Source organism: Gymnoscopelus braueri, assembly GCF_963280865.1.
Source record: "Gymnoscopelus braueri genome assembly, chromosome: 20".
NCBI lineage: Eukaryota > Metazoa > Chordata > Actinopteri > Myctophiformes > Myctophidae > Gymnoscopelus > Gymnoscopelus braueri.
Window position 1 is genome coordinate 26,585,144 of NC_137622.1, and position 20,365 is coordinate 26,605,508.

The 20,365-nt window shown below is 40.7% G+C and overlaps 1 protein-coding gene across 1 annotated transcript; it reads right to left on the reverse strand.

The window, feature by feature from the left end:
- Window positions 1–10,501: 10,501 nt before the first annotated feature.
- Window positions 10,502–19,837, reverse strand: adh5 (alcohol dehydrogenase 5). Its single transcript, XM_080416355.1, has 9 exons — window positions 19,742–19,837; window positions 17,953–18,054; window positions 17,416–17,557; window positions 17,017–17,104; window positions 16,456–16,675; window positions 15,098–15,358; window positions 12,057–12,192; window positions 11,113–11,251; window positions 10,502–10,915 (listed from the first exon to the last, which is right to left on the reverse strand). Exons 1-9 carry the CDS (start codon window positions 19,757–19,759, stop codon window positions 10,891–10,893), a joined length of 1,131 nt encoding a protein of 376 aa, XP_080272481.1. The 5' UTR covers window positions 19,760–19,837; the 3' UTR covers window positions 10,502–10,890.
- Between the last annotated feature and the right edge of the window lie 528 nt (window positions 19,838–20,365).

The window sequence follows — 20,365 nt, forward strand, 5'->3', positions numbered from 1 at the left end:
AGAGAAATTGCCAAATTACATCAAGATAACATGTTGATGTGATGATGTAACAATTGACAAGACTGACAGCATACAGACACAGTCTGCTTGAATAAAAAAATTACAAAGATTTTTTGCTCTGGCTCCTCATCTGAAAACAGAGTCGGTGGCCAAATTAAATAGATCTGCCACAATAATAGATGATAAGACTGGCAGATAGGTTGCACCAGAATGCAGTCTTTAAAGATCCAGTGGTTTAAAAAATTACTGGTATGTAAGATGACAAATGGAATGGAATCACATTGCAGTAACAAGGAATATGGTACATATAGTATCACCCTCCTTGCCCGGCTTCCCACCAGCAAACGCGGCCTTGGAGCGTACGCCAAAACCCTAGTCCCACCTAGATGCCCCTTTGTAAGTTTAACTTATGGTATGGTATTAGAGCAATCGGCATACCAATACAGTAACGTTGACCGGTTATACCAATACAATGAAACATTGTTTTTGGAGCTCATGATGAGCTACAAAGCCACACGTGACCACGACTGTCCATGTTTTACCCATTTTAGTAGCTCAAACACGGAGGTACAGTAAGTAAAAAAGCAATCCTACTTCCCACCTCTAACCATTAATGAAAGCAGCATCAGTCTATATTGGGCTTAGTATATTGGAACAATGTTCTCCAAATCCTTTGCTCACTCCTACCAATGCACCTGAGGCTCAGTGAGGTTTGTCTGGGTCAAGTTAAAAAGCAAAGCAAGCAGAACTATACACACATCACAAAGCCTCCTGCCAAAACATGTCGGTTAGCCATGACGAAATAAGGTGTATCGTGGACTTCTCTTGGATAATCAAAATTGATTAAATTGACTGAGGCATGAGGAGAAAAATATTGGAAAAAATGAAATAAAATTTGTCCAAGCCCTGTTATTTTTTAAACATGTTGCTTACATCCACATACTGTGCCCTTCCACACTCTGCCAGTGACTGGAAAGCTGTAAAGGTCTTGTGGAGATCTGCCCTACTTCAGCCCCCCGATGATCACGCTCTCACCCCAGCCTTTGTGGCATGCTTCCAGAGCAGCTCTCTGAAATGACAAATTAAAAAGCATTACAATTATTGTTCTCTAAAAGTGCAACATAGTTTTGTATTCAATGTAGACTACCATCTTGGAGTGCTGGCATTACATGAGCATGAATTAGTCAAACAGACTGGCAAATTAGTGTTATTAAATTGTGAGTGTTGTGTTTTACAATGAACACTGCTGTGAGTGCCATTTAGTAGGTTTTCTATGTGCTGGACTCGCAAACAGAATTTACTCAAAACTAATGCTGTCTAATATGTGTACTGTCACTGGATCACATGCAAAAGCAAATTCATTGTATGAACCTCATACATACATGGCAAGAGAAAACAAGCTTTTGCTTGAAAGCAGTGCCCTCTGATGGAGATGTTGCTGCACTACATCTATGTGATTAATTATTAGATTAATAATCATCCACATGCCAGGTTACCAATTCACTTCAAAATGTTGGCAGAGGAAATCTATATGTATCAGCTGGCTTTTAAGAAAAAAAATCCATCTCTCTGCTGCCTAATCAAATACGTACATCATAGAATCACACTATGGACCAAATGACAATATTTGATCTCTGATTCAACAACGTACCCACAAGCTGTATACTATACATAATCTGAGTTCCCAGAAGTTTTCGCCAGCTCTCGCATACAAACGGGAGGGGCGAGGAAACTAGTTTATTATCAACTTCTTTATCCATCTCTCTTTCCATTTGGATATATACTTAGGATTACACCAACAGATAGCATACCTCAGCAGCCTCATAACACATTTGCATATTGGGGAGACTCATCCCCCCACTATCTTTTGGCAGTTGGAGAGTCACACATTTCACTCTTGGTTCTTCCCTCCCCACACAAAAAAAGAAATCATCCTATTCCATTTTATAAATTGGCCTTGGGGGGCCTCTACTGGTAGAGCTAGGAATAGGCATATAACAGCCTTGCCAAGACATTGATTTTGACCTTGTCAATTCTAGAATTTAGATCCAATGGTAGGGTAGACCATCTTTCTATGTCTTTTTGGATTTCCTGATCAATTCTGATGTAGTTGGCCTTATATAAAGTGGACAAGTTTTTAGTAACACCCAGATATTTAATTTTTTTGCTTCCAATTCAAATGAAAAGATTCCTGTATTTGCATTCTGCATTTGGAGTATAATTTAAGGCCCAAATTGGGTTTTAGCAGCACCCACACTGGCCTTAGTTCACAGAATACTGCTCCATTGGTCACCATTTTGTCAAACCTGCCTGGCCACAGGTAGCGACTAATCAATAAAAATGTCGGACCCTGATGACTGTGTGTTACGATTACCACATTTTGAATGTTTCAGCGTAAAACTATAATTTACAAAAAGGGAATCATTACAAACAGGCTAGGTGGCAGTATGGGAGGCTAGTCTGAAACAGTCATTGTTAAAAAAGAATAGAGAAAAAAGGAGGTTGTAAGACGGACCAAAATGTATAGGTGTAAAATAATAATAATAATAATAATAATAATAATAATAATAATAATAATAATAATAATAATAATAATAATAATAATAACAATAACAATAACAATAACAATAACAATAATAATAATAATAATAATATAGCACAAGGCTTTCTAGAAAGGCAGTGAATTAGCCTCTATCAGTTTGGCAAGGACCCCTTCACAAGTCTATTTCTCCTCGCAAAAATAATCCCCAAATCACCCCTTTTTGAACCCCTCAAACTTGAATTAAAACCCTGTCAGTTTCCAAACTCCAAGAAATTCTTTCCTGCTCAACCCCAACCCCACCCGGAAACATGCAATACTTGACAGTTAATGAAACCCTTAAACCCCCTTTTGCTAAACCCATAGTCTCAAAACAAACAAGTCCCTCTCCTCCCTTTCACCCTCAGAGCCAGTAGGCCCCGGTCAGACTGACCTAGTAGGCCCTGGATTTGGGGCTCAGTTGTTTTCATGTGTATTTCATTTTTTTTCTTTCCTTTTACTTCTTCTTGAACAGACAGACAGACAGACAGACAGAATACGTCGCAATGCGCGGCTTTCGCAAAGCAGCAGATATGAGCTAGTAGATCGGCTGAATGTAAATGCATTGTATAGTGTGATTTCTGTGTTATCTATTGCGTTGGGGGGGTCGCCCGGGGACCCCCAAAGGTCCACGGGGACCCCCCAGAAGGACGAGCGTGAACACATTCCGTCTGCGTGCGTGCGCTCTCTCTTTCTCTCTCCCCCCCCTCTCTCTCTCTCTCTCTCCCTCTCTCTCATGCGTAAAAGAAAAGCGTCTCCAAAAACACTTGTCTTTTCAATAGGCCATTAAACGTTCAAATCGAATCAAACAAATTCCTTATTTCCAGAGGTTATTGAAGTTATATCAATCGATAAAATGTGATGCAACATATGGTTATTGGATTAAAATAATGGAAGCAATCAAATGGAAAGTTAACTACCCGACCCCCTCCCCCTGTGGGGGAGGGGGTCGGGTAGCAGGGGGGGAAGCACACATATAGGAAGGAGGGAAGGAGGGAGAGAGGCAGATGCGACCAATTACATTGTGGATGGCTTATTTCGGCGACGATGGATTATTTCGGCGCGACAGAGTAATATTTTGGCGACGATGGCTTCTTTCCGTCGTGCCTTACGTCGCGGTCGCACTTAGCTATAGCCCCGACGAGAACTTCAAAAGGCACGACGAGATCAAATGTCCCGACGTGTCGCAATAAACGCGACGAGTCTCGACGAGCGCCCGTTCTCCGCGGAGCCATACCGTGCGTCATGGCGCACGGGTGAAACGTCGCCAAAAACAGGCACTCGTCACAGCGAGTCCCCAAGTACCACGCCTATCTGTCGCGCGTGGAGTTCGCTGTCTCTCGATTCTGTGTGGAAAACTATTTTACCTCATTTTCTGGCAACGGTTGGTGTTGGGATTTTTGTAAGAGTTGCATTCTCCACACTGTGGCAAATACAGTGTGAAAAGGACAATCTAATAGTTAGCATGTTAGTTAACTATTAGATAATAATTATGCAAGAGACAAATGTTGACATTTGTGCAATGTGGATATTCCAAGTTTAATCTGCTGCTGTGCTCATTTAAGTCACTCAATTTGTCAGTTGGGTGACATGTGAATAGGTTAAACGCAACTAATGTAAACCAAACCAGTTTAATGCTTAAGATGTAAATCTAAAATGAACTTCAGACCAAGTCCAAAACAAACTGTCAAGTGAAACATTCACCCTGCCCTCAACGTTCTGTCTGAACCCAAAAGTAACCTCACCATCCTGGAATTTGGTGACACCTGGACCAACGCTCTCCACTGTACCAGTACCCTCATGGCCGAGGATGACTGGGAAATTAACGTCACGGTCATCTCCAATCAGCGCAAATGTTGTGCCCTTCCATGTTGTGCCCTTCCACACTCTGCCTGCGACCAGCTGGGAAGGCATTGTGGACGTGGAAATCCTCCGCCAGTCTTCAGCCATCCCGATGATCACACACTCACCCCCGCCTTCGTGGCATGCTTCCAGAGCATCTTCCTGAAATGACAAATTAAAACACATTAAAATTATTGTTTTCTATAAAAAATATAAATAATCAATAGTAGCTATAATGAATAGGCCCCATTCATATCACCCACCTCGGCAGTGTTGAGTGCAGCACTGTAGCCCGTCGGTATGGCACAGCCTAGCAGGCACACCCTATCCAACGGCGCCCTGGCATTCACCCTGGCGAGATTGATGTCAGACACCACGGTGTACTGGCAGAATGTGCTGGCCCCCATGAAGTGGAACACCTGCCTGTTAACACCTCCCTTGTTACAGATGAAGCGGGTGGTGCCGTCAGCGAGCACACCCTGAGACTGAGTTCCTCTGCAGGGAAGAATATGCTCATTTAAGTCACTCAATTTGTCAGTTGGGTGACATGTGAATAGGTTAAACGCAACTAATGTAAACCAAACCAGTTCAATGCTTAAGATGTAAATCTAAAATGAACTTCAGACTAAGTCCAGAACAAACTGTCAAGTGAAACATTCACCCTGCCCTCAACGTTCTGTCTGAACCCAAAAGTAACCTCACCATCCTGGAATTTGGTGACACCTGGACCAACGCTCTCCACTGTACCAGCACCCTCATGGCCGAGGATGACTGGGAAATTAACGTCACGGTCATCTCCAATCAGCGCAAATGTTGTGCCCTTCCACACTCTGCCTGCGACCAGCTGGGAAGGCATTGTGGAGATCCTCCGCCAGTCTTCAGCCATCCCGATGATCACACACTCGCCCCCGCCTTCGTGGCATGCTTCCAGAGCATCTTCCTGAAATGACAAATTAAAACACAAAAATTATTGTTTAATATAAAAAAAAAATCACACCCTGTGTGAAGTGGGCGGTGTCTTGCTAGCTAATCACAATACTGAATGGAGTCAACCAATCATGTACAAAAAATAAATACATTTATTGAAACACTCTTTATGATGGAAGAAACCATAACTTGAAAAAAACCAATATATGTTTTTTTTCAAGTTATGGTTTCTTATAAAGGGCTATGCACATGTGTCATGTGATGTGACTGTGATTGGCCAATCACGGTGCAGGGTTAGGCGGGGTACATTTTTGTACATTTTTGTACATTTTTGGCCAATGCACATTCCTGCATATTGTACAAATATCCAAACCTCACTTATAGGGGCGGTTTCACCGCCCAATAAAAATAATCAATAGTAGCTACAATGAATAGCCCCATTCAGTATTGCAATCATATCACCCACCTCGGCAGTGTTGAGTGCAGCAACGTAGCCCGTCGGTATGGCACAGCCTAGCAGGCACACCCTATCCAACGGCGCCCTGGCATTCACCCTGGCGAGATTGATGTCAGACACCACGGTGTACTTGCAGAATGTGCTGGCCCCCATGAAGTGGAACACCTGCCTGTTAACACCTCCCTTGTTACAGATGAAGCGGGTGGTGCCGTCAGCGAGCACACCCTGAGACTGAGTTCCTCTGCAGGGAAGAATATGCTCATTTAAGTCACTCAATTTGTCAGTTGGGTGACACGTGAATAGGTTAAACGCAACTAATGTAAACCAAACCAGTTTAATGCTTAAGATGTAAATCTAAAATGAACTTCAGACCAAGTCCAAAACAAACTGTCAAGTGAAACATTCACCCTGCCCTCAACGTTCTGTCTGAACCCAAAGGTAACCTCACCATCCTGGAATTTGGTGACACCTGAACCAACGCTCTCCACTGTACCAGGAAATTAACGTCACGGTCATCTCCAATCAGCGCATTGGCATCCATAGAGCACACCGACGTGGCAAACATCTGAAAAGCACATTCTATCCATGAAACTGGACCAAAACCATGTAATGCTCACATTCTGTTAACATGATGGCATATGACACACTATGCTTGTAATAAATATTGTACTATAATTCCTTCCTTTGGTGGCCTAAAAAATATATATATGATTGAGACAGCTGTGGAACGATTCTCAGATCTAGTCCGAGAACATTCAGCTGTGTACATAACTGGCCTTTTCAATATCAACTTCCCTTCCCTTGCTTTCTTGTCTGGCTCACTTAGTTACATTAATAGCCTATATTATTTATATTTGATGGTTGTGACTAAATGTCTAATTAGCACTGGCTCATAAATAATAATAAAAAAGTGCAAAATGCTGCATATTGTAAAGAGATGAGATTGTGTATTTGCTTTGTGCAAGTGTTTTACCTTGATGCGGACTTCATGTGCTCTTGGTGGGGCCACACTCACGGTTTCAAGTGTTATACTACCAACTCCCCAGGAAACAGCCGCCGTGCAAATGACGTCCTGAAGAATAGATAATACGTTTTCACGCAATGAATCACAACTGTTACAGGGTGAAGAGTGCTGTATGTGTACAGGGTTAGTGTAGTCTTTACATGAGGTGTAAGATTAGCTGGTTGCACAGTCAACTTGAGTTCACCCCATAATGTAATGCAACGCCTTGTTAACCACTAAAGGTAGGGTAAGTGATATTCTTTGGTTAAAACAAAAAGGTTTTTGTTAAAAGCACTTTATTCTGATTGTATTAATTGCTATATAGTGTTTGTAAAATGCACAAATGCATTTTGTGTTTAATAAAGAGCTGGAGAGACATGGAGACTCTTTTACTGAAAAACACTTTTACTGAACAATCCCATAAATTTGAAAACTAATGTTTAAGTAGTAGTGAAAATAGCCGATCTATAGATCTGCTAATTTCACTCGTTTTGGGGTGCGGGCCAAACGTCTAATTTCCAGTGGTGGAAAGTAACAAAGTATGTGTACTCAAGTAGGCTACAGTACAACACAAGTAAAATGTTGAGGCATTTGTACTTTGAGTATTTCCAATTCTTTTGCTTCTACTCCACTACATCTGAGGCAAATATTGTAACTTTACTCCACTACAATTATTTGAAAACTTTAGTTTGCAGATATAAATTATATTATCATTATAAAACATACATTAACCACTTGAACCATTTGAAAATAGCCAATCTACAAGCTCACGTGTTGCATGGCGACCCGTTGTGATCTAGATCTGCTATTTTCAAACATTTTGATACTTTTACTCAAGTAAATTTTGAACGCCAGACTTTTACTTGCAACAGAGTACTTCTACATTGCAATATTGATACTTTTACTTGAGTAAAACAGTACTTTTTCCACCACTGCTAATTTAGGTATCGAGCTAAAAGGTTTGGGAACCAGTGGAATAGACATGGACCACACGGTCTTCTAAAGTGAAAACATTCTGTGAAAGCTTGATATTAAATGTTTCCGTGGCTGGACAATTAAACCACCACACCGTCAATGCAAACATGTGATTTTAGGTAAACAAAGTGGAGACAATTGCTTGATAGGAGGCCTAACGTGGTGCACCAAACAAACGCTAACCTGTCCCTGCACCGCTAATCTCTCAAGAACAGATTCTGCTCTGCGTTGGAATCTGTCGTGAAGGTTCGTCATAACGTGTACGCACTTGTGTGGGCATGGGCGTGCCTTCAGATCAGGAAGCAGGCCGCGCTTTACCCAATCAAATGTAGTGGGCGGGATTTACGTGTCCGCTGATCCTTCCCTACTCGAAACAAGCCGAAACTAATTTAACAATAGCGTCCGCGGAGCAGACAAAACCACGGAAAGATATTCACATTTTAACTTGCTCTTTCATCATAGAAACAAGTGGGCTTATAACCAAAACGATCCATGTTCTCTGGGAGAAGTGGTGTTAAGTGTTCCGTGTAGAAATATTGTTAGTGGGAATGAAAACATAGTCGCACCACCCGGAAGTGGAGCGTGAAGGCAGACTAAAACCCAGATTTCCTTGCGCACAGGTGCTGCGTCGTCATTGTCCCAGAGCCAGATAGAGATAGTACAAACAGCAGAGGGCGCTGTTTTTCCTTCTCATTTGGCTCGGGGTTCCCAGATTGCTGCACCGCAAACACCGCCGCCGCCATCTTGAAGAAAAGAGAATTACCGTTTGGGCGTCCGCGTGTTAAAATACCTGATTGCCAGTGTTGCCAGATTCTGCAAGAGAAATAAGCAACCAGGTCTATAAAAACAAGCTCAAAAGAAAACGACTAGGCTACGGCTATTAGAAAATAGCCAATCTACAAGCTTGTAGATCTACAATAAAAAATAAAAAAATAAAGTAACACAAATCTTGTATGGGGCCACCAGGCCAGGGGTCCCTGGCACAAAATATTTTCAGATGGGGGGGGGGGGGGGGGGGCAAATTGTTTGAGAACCACTGGTTTAAACAACATAAGGAACAAGCCCAAATAAACAATAAACAACTACACCAGAAACAAGCCCCAAAAAACGCAACCAGCAACCACTGCCAACCAGTGGTGTAAAGTAACTCTTAAAGTACACGTATGTACTCAAGTACTGTACTTAAGGTAAGTACAATTTTGAGGTATTTTTTACTTTACTGGAGTATTTCCAATTTTCAGTACTTTCACTTCTACTCCACTACATCTCAGAGGTAAATATTGTACTTTTACTCCACTACAATTATTTGAAAACTTTAGTTACTAGTTACTTTATAGATTTTGATTATTACAACAAAACCACTTCAGCCCTATACATTTCGGCCATTTGAAAATAGCAGATCTACAAGTTTTATAACTTTTCAAAAGCTTTTAATGCATTTTATACATAAAAAAGAACTGGGACATTCTGCATGAGGACTTTCTACTTTTGGTACTTCTAGTACATTTTGATACCAATACTTTTGTACTTTCACTCAAGTAAATTTTGAATTCCGGACTTTTACTTGTAACAGTATTTCTACATTGCAGTATTGATACTTACTTTTACTTAAAGGACGACTTCACCCATTTTCAACCCATCTTCATATTTGGTCCTCACTAATACTCATGATATGGTACCATTTTTTTCTACTCGGTCTGTGTCTCATAGGAGGGCTGTGGACAGTCCAGAAAGCCGTCTACCACTGACATCATCGTTAGGCAGGATTTTTTTTTCCAACAAGATTTCAAATGTTTTATTTAGATGTTTATTAACACGAGAACAATGGCTTCTATTATTGAATTGCAACTTTCCAGGAATAGCAAGCCTGCAGTTTCTATTAGCTTTGGTTCCCCATCGATGATGTCACTGGTAGACGGGACTCTCAACTGTCCACAGCCCTCCTGTGAGACACAGGCCGAGTAGACAAACATTTTACCATTTTATCATGAGCATTAGTGAGGACCGATTATTTGAAGATAGGTTGAAAAATGGGTGAAGTCGTCCCTAATGTAAAGCACTTTAGTACTTTTTCCCCCACCGCCAGCAACCAATGTTTATGAGCGACTTAACAGAAAAACAAGCCCAAAGTCGCTTATAATAAGCGGACATGGCACCACTACTGACCGCACAGGGGACGGAAGAGCTCTTCACCGATTCCGAAAATACCCGAGACCCGTACGGGTCTGATCCGTGTTTACATGATGAGGGTTTGAAAAGATCAGTGATTTTGGAATGTGTGTGTGTGTGTGTGTGTGTGTGTGTGTGTGTGTGTGTGCGCGCATTTCGAGGAAGAGAAAAAGTACATTAATTAACCACTTAGGCCCCATTTCAAATACTGTAATAGCCGATCTACAATGCCACGCCTCGTGAGCTTGTGTCTGCTATTTTATTATTATTAACTTTTGAAAGTCTTGAATTGTTTTGGAAAATGATAAAATTTCAATACAGCAATGCATCGATATAAAAAAAGAAAATGTACTTAATTTGTACTAAAAGCAAGTAATTAAGTACTTTAACTCTTAAATTTGACAGAACAAGTTTCACTTGCAGTTGAGTAATATTTGATCAGGATAATCTATAATTTGACACAAGTACTGTCTGGGGTTGAGTACTTTGTCCACCACCGTCTGATTCACATGATGGTATTTAGACTAGAGACTCAACCTGAACAACTAAGTCATTTTAAAGACATTTAATAACCACATGGAGAACATTTTAAGACAAACATTCTGCTGTGAAGACTTACATTCTAATAAGGACACATGTGGTATAAGTGCACAATATTAAGTGCTACAACTTAGCTATGCAAATGCCATGGCTGAACTTTGGCGATTTTTCTTTTTCATATAACAATCTTTTAGAGGATCAAGCTGAACAATGTAATTTGAAAAACTTTCTTGACCACACAGAACATTTCACACCACAGAGATTCTGCTGTGAATACCTGCATTCTAATAAGGAGATACAGTATGTAAAGTAAAGTATAAGTGCACACAATTAAGTGCTAGAACTGTAAAAGAAGATTGCTTGAAGGCCGGATTGATAGATGGCAGGGAATCAAGAACTTCAGAACTTCAGCACTGCGCGGATACTGCAATGAAAAGATGATAAATGAGGTTGTTAGTGTTTTAAACAGAACAAGCTCAACACAAGTAAACAGAAGTGAGAATAATTCATAATTATGATATTTTATATACTGTGTGTGATACATATATTTGTATTAATAATAATAATACACAAACATAGGAATAGCCCTATGACCACTGAACGCCCAACCATACTGCTCACCTCTTTCCAGCATGCATAAGGTCAAAGGCTTCATTGATCTGGTCGAAGGGCAAGGTGTGGGTCACAAACTCATCCACTTTCAGCTTCTTGTTCATGTAATCTTCCACCAGTTTGGGGACACTCTCCACACTCTTCCAGCCTGGGAAACAGGGTATCACAAGATGGTTGGAGAATTTAGTCATTAGCCAAATCTTGGGTGTGTGACAGAGACACTCCTGTTACCTGGAGAATTACTGGCAATCTAGAGAAATTGCCAAATTACATCAAGATAACGTAAGTATGTAACATGAAAAATGCATGGAATCACATTTCAGTAGCAAGGAATATGGTACACCAGCAAACATGGCCAATTGTGTTCCTTGGAGCGGACGCCAAGCCCTATGCACGCCGCAGGATTCAAACCCCTACTCCCACCTGGATGCCCCAGTGTAAGTTAACTTATGGTATGCTATTAGTACAATCGGGCATACCAATACAGTAATGTAATGTTGGTCGGTTATACCAATACAATTAAACATTGTTTTTTGAACTCATGAGCTACAAAGCCACACGTGACCGCGACTATCCATGTTTTACCCATCTTAGTAGCTCAAACACAGAGGTAAGTAAAAAAGCGATCCTACTTCCCACCTCTAGCCATAAGTGATGGCAGCATCAGCCTATAATGGGCTTAGTATATTGGCTTGAACTATGTTCTCTATTAAGTCCATTGCTCACTCCTACCAATGCACCTGAAGCTCAGAGAGGTTTGTCTGGGTCAAGTTAAAAAGCAAAGCAAGCAGACAAAGTCTCCTGCCAAAACATGTTGGTTAGCCATGATCAAATAAAGCATCATGGACTTCTCTTGGATAATCAAAATGGACTGAGGCATGAGGAGAAAAATATTGAAAAAGATTTTGGACAAGCCCTGTTTGATAAAAAAAAAAAAAAATCATGTTGCTCACCTCCAAATGCTGTGCCCTTCCACACTCTGCCTGTGACCAGCTGGAAAGGTCTTGTGGAGATCTCCTGCCCTGCTCCAGCCACCCCGATGATGATGCTCTCACCCCAGCCTTTGTGGCATGCTTCCAGAGCAGCTCTCTGAAATGACAAATTAAAACAATATTACAATTATTGTTCTCTAAAAGGGCAACAGTTTTATATTCCATGGATTCCATTTTGAGTGCTGGCATTACATGAGCATGAATTAGTAAAACAGACTGGCAAATTAGTGTTATTAAATTGTGAGTGTTGTGTTTTACATTGAACACTGCTGCGAGTGCCATTTAGTAGGTTTTCTATGTGCTGGACTCGCAAACAGAATTCACTCAAAACTAATTTGCTGTCTAATATGTGTACTGTCACTGGATCACATGCTAAAGCAAATTCATTGTACGAACCTCATACATGGCAAAAGAGAAAATAAGCTTTTGCTTGAAAGCAGTGCCCTCTGATGGAGATGTTGCCTGTGCTTTACCATCAACCTAGAAACTTTCTAGCACTTGTTGACTCATCATGAATGTAAGATTTAAAGTGACAAATACATTTATAGGCATTTTTCATTTGGGAACAGCAAGGTGTTCCTGATTTGACCACATTCTAAAAGGTCTAGTTGAACAATACGATTGCTTGAATGGAACTACCTGTTGTATAATTCTCTATTTGAATACATTTCAGTATTTTTGCATTTTATTTTCATCCTAATCATGAAGAGAGCATGCACAATTTCAGCATATTTCACTATCCTCGCTACCCCTGTTCAGACCGCAAATGTTGTTGTTCTCGACTCAAGCTGGTATAAATAAAGATAATGTGTAATATACAATATATGACCCACCCCATGTTTTGAATTTTTGTTATATGATTTGTTGACACAATCATTGCATTCATCAATCAATTTTCAACAGGTGAAACCACCCACCATTGAGGAAGGAAGGAACCAGCTCAAAGATGACCACCTTGACATGTGCTGCAGGGTGGTCACTGATGGACCAAAAGCTGATGACATGACAGTCAAGTCAATAAAAAGGAGGGTGAAATGCTCTGAAGCAGAATGTGACCTCTGCACCTCTCCACTCTATAGATATCATTTAAACTGCATTCTTGATAGAGCTATTGGATTAAATACAAATCAGGAGTCTGCTTGTACTTAATCTCCCAAAACAGAATCTGCTTACAGCAGAATCTGTCAACACCACTGTCTTAAACATGTAGTGTTGTTGTTAGTAAGAATAAACACAGAAGCACCCGGGAGGAAGTGGACAAAGAAAGGAGAGGAGCCAAACCAAGCTCCTGTTTCTACACACAACAAAAGAGGTGTTGCCCCCGAATGGGTTCCCAGATTGGCTTGTACATGAACCATCTGCAATGTTATATTTAAATATGTAAATAGAGAATATTTATAACAATATCTCTTCAAACCCCACTTTGTATCATCTTTGCCCACCTCACTCACCCTGCTAACCCCACTCCACCCAAGTGCATCCCTTCCAATGTTGCAATAAAATAACAAACTCATTGCCTTTACTGTTGCATGCATATAACAATTACAGACTTATCATGCTTACTGGCAGATTAGGTCCGGCCCCTCTCAATCCAATCTCTAGAGATTGGATTTCTCTCCCTTCTCTCCCTCCAAAGTTGTGAGGGACCAATCAGGGCCCAGTATGCAAATATGGGGCAGGTTTATCACCATAGGCATTTTTTTTTTTGCCCCTCGTAAATGCAGGTTCCAAACAGAGATTCCAGACTAATATCTACGCAGTGATCTGGCCATGGCAGGCTACTTGACAATAGCCAGATCCCAATACTCAAATTAACATCCTTGTGTCCTCCACTCGTGTAGATTCCTCTCACCTTAGCCCAGCCTCCTCTCACCTTAGCCCAGCCTCCAAGCAAGGAGGCAAGGAGGAGAGGAAATAATAGCGTTTGCTTTAAGGAATGGGAATGCTCCTCTCCATTGGTCAGCGCCATTTTGAAGCACAGCTGGATCGCTGGACCACTCCAGAGCCCAGAGGGTTGTCATGTGGAGAAGAATTTATACGGCACGCATTCCGACAAGAAAAAGAACATAATCACTTTCTTGCTCACTCATTGCACACACATTGCTGTATGTCAGCTCAGCTGGTATGTGTTTATGAGTCAGAAACGGAGAGAGAGAGAGAGCAAGAGAGAGCACTCTGAACAAGGACGTTAGAAAATGTTTATACTATAGACACATACCGTTTTGTGAAAAGTGTACAAAAGAACCACAGGGAAGCTGCCTTTGCCACCAAACCAAATAAAATGCATGTACTATTTAGGGTTGAATATCGGAAATTGGGATCTCTGGATTTCTCATCGTAGTTCAGTACTTTTAACTGGGAAACAAAACTTATATTATTTGTCAGCTGGCATAAGATATTCCAAATACAAATTATGTTGACAAAAACATCCAAGCGACAATGTCCTTATTAACAATCAAGTAAACTGACAAAGAATCCAATGTATAGGATTATATGACTTGAGTAAACCTGATGAAATGTTCAATTCTTCAAATTAAATTAAGTAAATCAAATTCTATAATCGTAGTGTGCACTGGATTATTAGTCTGTCGACATACATCATATTTGTTTTGCTAAATAAAACATTATTTCTGTTGCTTCATTACCATAAGCAAACAGTTTTTATATTATGTTCTAATGTAGCTAAAGAATTTTGATAGAATTAAGAGTATATAGTGTTCTAATTAATTTGCCATGTGGTTCTATGACTTTAAGTGGAACACCAGCAGGCGGGAAATATCAGTTTCCCGGGAAGACAGTACCGGTATTTTATTCTCAGGATTTAAACCCACAACCCTGAACTATTGTGGCTGATACATACGCTAAATCACATTTTAGCATGTGCTAATTTAGAATGTTACTGTGTCCTGCCTTCTGAGGCTTCACTCACATGAAGCTTGAATGAACAGAGGTATGGCAAGGTGACTGCCATGTCATCACTCCGACTTCCAAATCAGACTCACCATGACTCCCACATTTCCGATGCATTCAAAGGAGTAGTCCACTCCTCCATCAGTCATCTCCACAAGAACTTCCTGGATGGGCTTGCTGTGGTCCTTGGGGTTCACAAATTCGGTGGCACCAAACTCCTTAGCCTTCTCAAACTTGTCAGAGTTGAGGTCTACGCCAATGATTCTGGTCGCTCCAGCGACCTTGCAGCCCATGACCACAGCCAAACCCACAGCACCAAGGCCAAACACAGCACAGGTAGAGCCAGGCTCCACCTAAACATAGTCAAACATACAGTAATAGTTTTATATCATAGCACATATATTTTATATTATGGCATGTAAATATTGCAATATGCAGTGATTAAAGGTAAATTAAATATCACGAAAAAAAATTGTTGTATGGCCAAGTTCTAATTTGTGATCTGTGAAACGGTGTGAAAGGAGCCCCCATACTAGCGCTGTTTCCAAAACAATTAACACAAATTCAATATGTAAAATTATTATGTTTTAGTAATATTGTTCTGCATACGGCCAACCAAGTGAAGTAATCACAGATTGAGGATTGAAGCCTTTGCTTTTATGAAATATTAGAGACCATTAGGGTTTTATGGAATATGCTGCTAGTTTGACCACTTCAAATGGTCTAATCTTAAAATAATAACCAAAAATAGCATATCTATAGGCTAGGTAAATAGGCTATTTTCGCTGTGCATTGTGCGCAACACACTTCCATAGAAGACATGCTGGCTTCTATGTCCAAATCCAAATGACTGAAATCAGTCGTGGCGACTGAGAACTTTAATTCATGAATATGCCACTGAGAGAAGGATACAAGCAGGGTTTTGTTCCAACCAATAAGAACACGATGTGATTTCACTAATAAGCTCCCACCTCTCTGGTTGAGGGAGTGTCAATTAGGGAAATCACCCAGAGTTCTGTTAAGGTGGAACAACAGACACTCAACCCTCCATGGTACATGATAGGACATGAATAAAGTATTGCTGTTCTCCAAATGTGTCAATTAAGGCAAAGACATATGAATGTCTGCAGGTACCCATCTCTACACGCCTCACTTCAGCTGTTCTCCATTTGCATTCTTGCACATACAGTACCCAGTAAAATAGCCAATATGTACAAAAATGTCAGACACCACTCCCATTGTTAATTTGATATTAATATTATTATTCTCTCCTTTTTTTCCTCTAATGTGTCAGAGAAATGCACCAAGTTAGATTCCTTGCATGTGCCCGTATGATGCAACCTAGTCTATTCCTTTACGGGGTAAATCAAAAAAAGTAATTATTGTTGGAATAATCGATAGCAGCCCTATAATGAATAGCCCCATTCAGTATTACAATCATGTCACCCACCTTGGCAGTGTTGAGTGCAGCACCGTAGCCCGTGGAAATGCCACAGCCTAGCAGGCACACCTTATCCATCGGCGCCTTCTCATTCACCTTGGCGAGAGAGATGTCAGCCACCACGGTGTACTCGGAAAACGTGCTGGTCCCCATGAAGTGGAACAGCTGCTTGCCCTTACAGCTGAAGCGGGAGGTCCCGTCAGGGAGCAGACCCTGCCCCTGAGTTACTCTGCAGGGAAGAATATACAGAAAAGGGGGGGGGTGTTTATGAGGGTGATTACATGATTACACTACTAGGAGAGTGAGTATTTAGCCTGAGGCATGAGCGCGATTGAAATGATGACTGATGACTGAGCTTTAATTTGCCAGGCCAGGGTGGGATACCTGGGGCTATGTGTTCTACAGTTGTTGCTGTGTTTTGATTATGTTTAACACAGGCTAGTAAAAGGCCCAGAGGTTTGCTTCACAACACATTTCACTGCTAGATAGATACAGAACGTTTTTCAGAAATACACTAATGGGTCAATTTGACAACCATCCAAAGATTCTGTGTGGAAAAAACAATTTTACCTAATTTTCTGGCAAAGGTTGGTCTTGGGATTTTTGCAGAATTTGCATTCTCCACACTGTGGCACATAGAGTGGGATGACGGTATCACCTGTTTGAAAAAGACAATCTAATAGTTAGCATGCTAGTTAACTATTAATATATAATTATGTAAGACACTCATTTTGACATTTGTGCAATGTGGATATTCCAAGTTTATTCTGCTGCTGTTCTCATTTAAGTCGCTCAATTTGTCAGTTGGGTGACATGTGAATAGATTTTAAAACGTTCAAATAATCTAAACCAAACCAGTTCAATGCTTAAGATGAAAATGTAAAATGAACTTCAGACCAAGTCCAAAACAAACAGTCTAGTGAAACATTCACCCTGGCCTCAACGTTCCGTCTGACCCCAAAACCTCACCGGGCTTGAATTTGGTGACACCTTCACCAACGCTCTCCACTGTACCGGCACCCTCATGGCCCAGGATGACTGGGAAAAGACCTTCAGGGTCACTTCCACTCAGCGTGTAGGCATCAGTATGGCACACCCCCGTGGCAAAGACCTGAAAAGCACATTCTATCCATGAAACTGGACCAAAACCTGTTCAAATTCTGTTCTGACAACATGTAGTCTATGGCACACTGTGCTTGTAATAATTATTGTACTATAATTCTTCCTTTGGTAGCCTAAAAAAATACTGATTGAGACAGCTGCGGAGACAGATCTAGTCCGAGAACATTCAGCTGTGTACACAGCTGGCCTTTTCAACATCAACTTCCCTTCCCTTGCTTTCTTGTCTGGCTCACTTGGTTACATGAATAGCCTATATTATTTATATTTGATGGTTGTGACTAAATGTCTAATTAGCACTGGCTCATAAATAATGAAACAAAGTTCAAAAGGCTGCATATTGTAAAGAGATGAGATAGTGTATTTGCCTTTGTGTAAGTGTTTTACCTTGATGCGGACTTCGTGTGCGTTTGGTGGGGCCACCTCCACGTCTTCAATGGAAAGAGGTTTACCAGCTTCCCAGGCAACGGCAGCCTTGCACTTGATCACCTGAAGAATAGACAATACGTTTCCCCGCAATGAAGCACAACTGTTACGGGGTGAAGAGTAGGCTGTATGTGTACAGGGTTAGTGTGGTCTTTACATGGGGTGTAAGATTAGCTGGTTGCAAAGTCAACTTGAGCTCACCCCGTAACGCAACGCCTTGTTAACCACTAAAGGTAGGGTAAGTGATATTTTTTTTGTTAAAACAAAGAGTTTTTTGTTAAAAGGTTATATATTCTGATTCTGGTAGTAATCATAGCTATAGTGTTTGTAGAGTGTTTGTTCAGTCACAGGGGTCTCCCTGTCTCTCCAGCTCTTTATTAAACAGAAAATACATTTTCAGGTAAGTGACAAAATCTCAGCCAATCAAGAGAGAGTACCCATTTATCAGCTTCAGAGTTATAGAGTTCCAGATCCAATTCCGTCTGCTCATTTCTTTGTGTCATCAATTCCAATTTCAGTTGTTTAATCTGTATGAAATTCTCTATCCCAATTGGATAAAAAATTGGTATCCCGACCTGAAAATGCATTTTGTGTTTAATAAAGAGCTGGAGAGACATGGAGACTCCTTTTACTGAACTAACACTCTATATCAATGAGTATTATCAGAATATAGAGCTAGATAATATGGAGTGGGGGGGGGGCTATTAAACAATTGATATGTTTTGTCTACAATGACATTCCCAAAATAGGGGCGCCAAGTTTAAAGTGGTCATTCATGTCCACCAGTAGCCTTGATACAAGAAGACTGTCCTATATCATTATCAGTGATGTAAAGTAACTAAGTACATTTACTCAAGTAGCCTACTGTTCCTAAGTACAACCTTGAGGTATTTTTTACTTTATTGGGAGTGTTTCCAATTTTCAATACTTATACTCCACTACATCTGAGCAAAAATTGTACTTTGACTCCACTATAATTATTTGAAAACTTACCAGTGACTTTGTAGATTTTGATTATTATAAAAACAAACATACATTAATCACTTTAGCCCATAGAGTTAAAGCCTTATTTGTAGATTTTGTACTTCCGCTGTTTGAAAGTAGCAGATCTACAAGCTCACAAGGCCTGGCATTGCGACGAGTTGTGATCTGCTATTTTCAATAAAGATTTTCAAAATATTTGTATACATAGACATTCTGCATAATGAGTACTTTTACTTTTGGTACTTTAAGTACATTTTCATGCCAATACTTTTTTACTTTTACTCAAGTACATTTTGAATACCAGACTTTTACTTGTAACTGAGTATTTCTAGATTGTGGTATTTATTGATACTTTTACTTAAGTAAAACATTCGAGTACTTCTTCCACCACTGTATATCAGTGACCGACTTGATCCAAGGCTAGTCCACAGCGGTGAGAGAACACCATTAGTTGCATGTCGTTTCAACATGTTAGCCTCGATTAGCAACTACTGTGTGCAGCACATCTCACCGTAGTGGCAGGTGTCAATGAAACAAGTCATTCTATCTGAATGCTTTTCAGCAACTTGTGCCATAAGTAACGGTGAAAAAGTGCTTCTTTGTTACTGATCCACTGAACTGGACTAGTTCCGCGTCGTTTCTCCACTATATTAATTCTGTGTTCAATGCGAAAACAGCACCGACGGTGACCAGTACCAGTAAGAGAAGCTGCTAACTAACTGTATACATGACTAATACATAATATATATTTTAAATAATAACTTACTTTCCCTGCGGTCTCCATGTTGCTCCTTCTTTAGCACCGTCAACGCGAGAGAGGGGCGGTGGACGCAGCCGTTTAAAGATTGACTGTGAGATTTACCGTGTGGACGAATCAGAAACTGGGGTTTATCGCCTGGACCAATCAGACACCGTTAAGAGGTTAACTGTTTGGACCAATCAGAAACCATTAAGAGGAACGTGACTTGTGACTGAGAGTACTGAGGGTCAATTCACTTGACAGCCTGCGGATCCGGTTTGTATCTAGAGCGGATGCGGAAACGGCACTTGCACGTATGTGTATGTACATATCGCCGCACGTAGTAGGCGGCCTTTAGACCGGATCTGAGCACTGAGCAGTAAATTATAACCAGGCTTTCCACAGGTACTGAAGTGCAGAAAGCTATTGGTGAGTGGTGAGGTGACACGAGGACGGAGATCCTTGAAAGTGACAGTGGTGGAAAGTAACTAAGTACATTTACTTAAGTACAATTTTGAGGTATTTGTACTTTACTTGAGTATTTCCAATTTCCAATACTTTGACTTCTACTCCACTACATCTCAGAGGCAAATACCGTACTTTTACTCCACTCCAATTATTTGAAAACTTTAGTTACTAGTTACTTTGTAG

What these genes read in the sequence shown, in the direction of transcription:
- adh5 (XM_080416355.1), bottom strand. An exon ending in GAAGGGCACAGCATTTGGAG is followed by an intron (nt 11,252 to 12,056) that starts GTGAGCAACATG and finishes CCTGTTTCCCAG; the next exon opens with GCTGGAAGAGTGTGGAGAGT. An exon ending in CTTATGCATGCTGGAAAGAG is followed by an intron (nt 10,916 to 11,112) that starts GTGAGCAGTATG and finishes TTTTCATTGCAG; the next exon opens with TATCCGCGCAGTGCTGAAGT.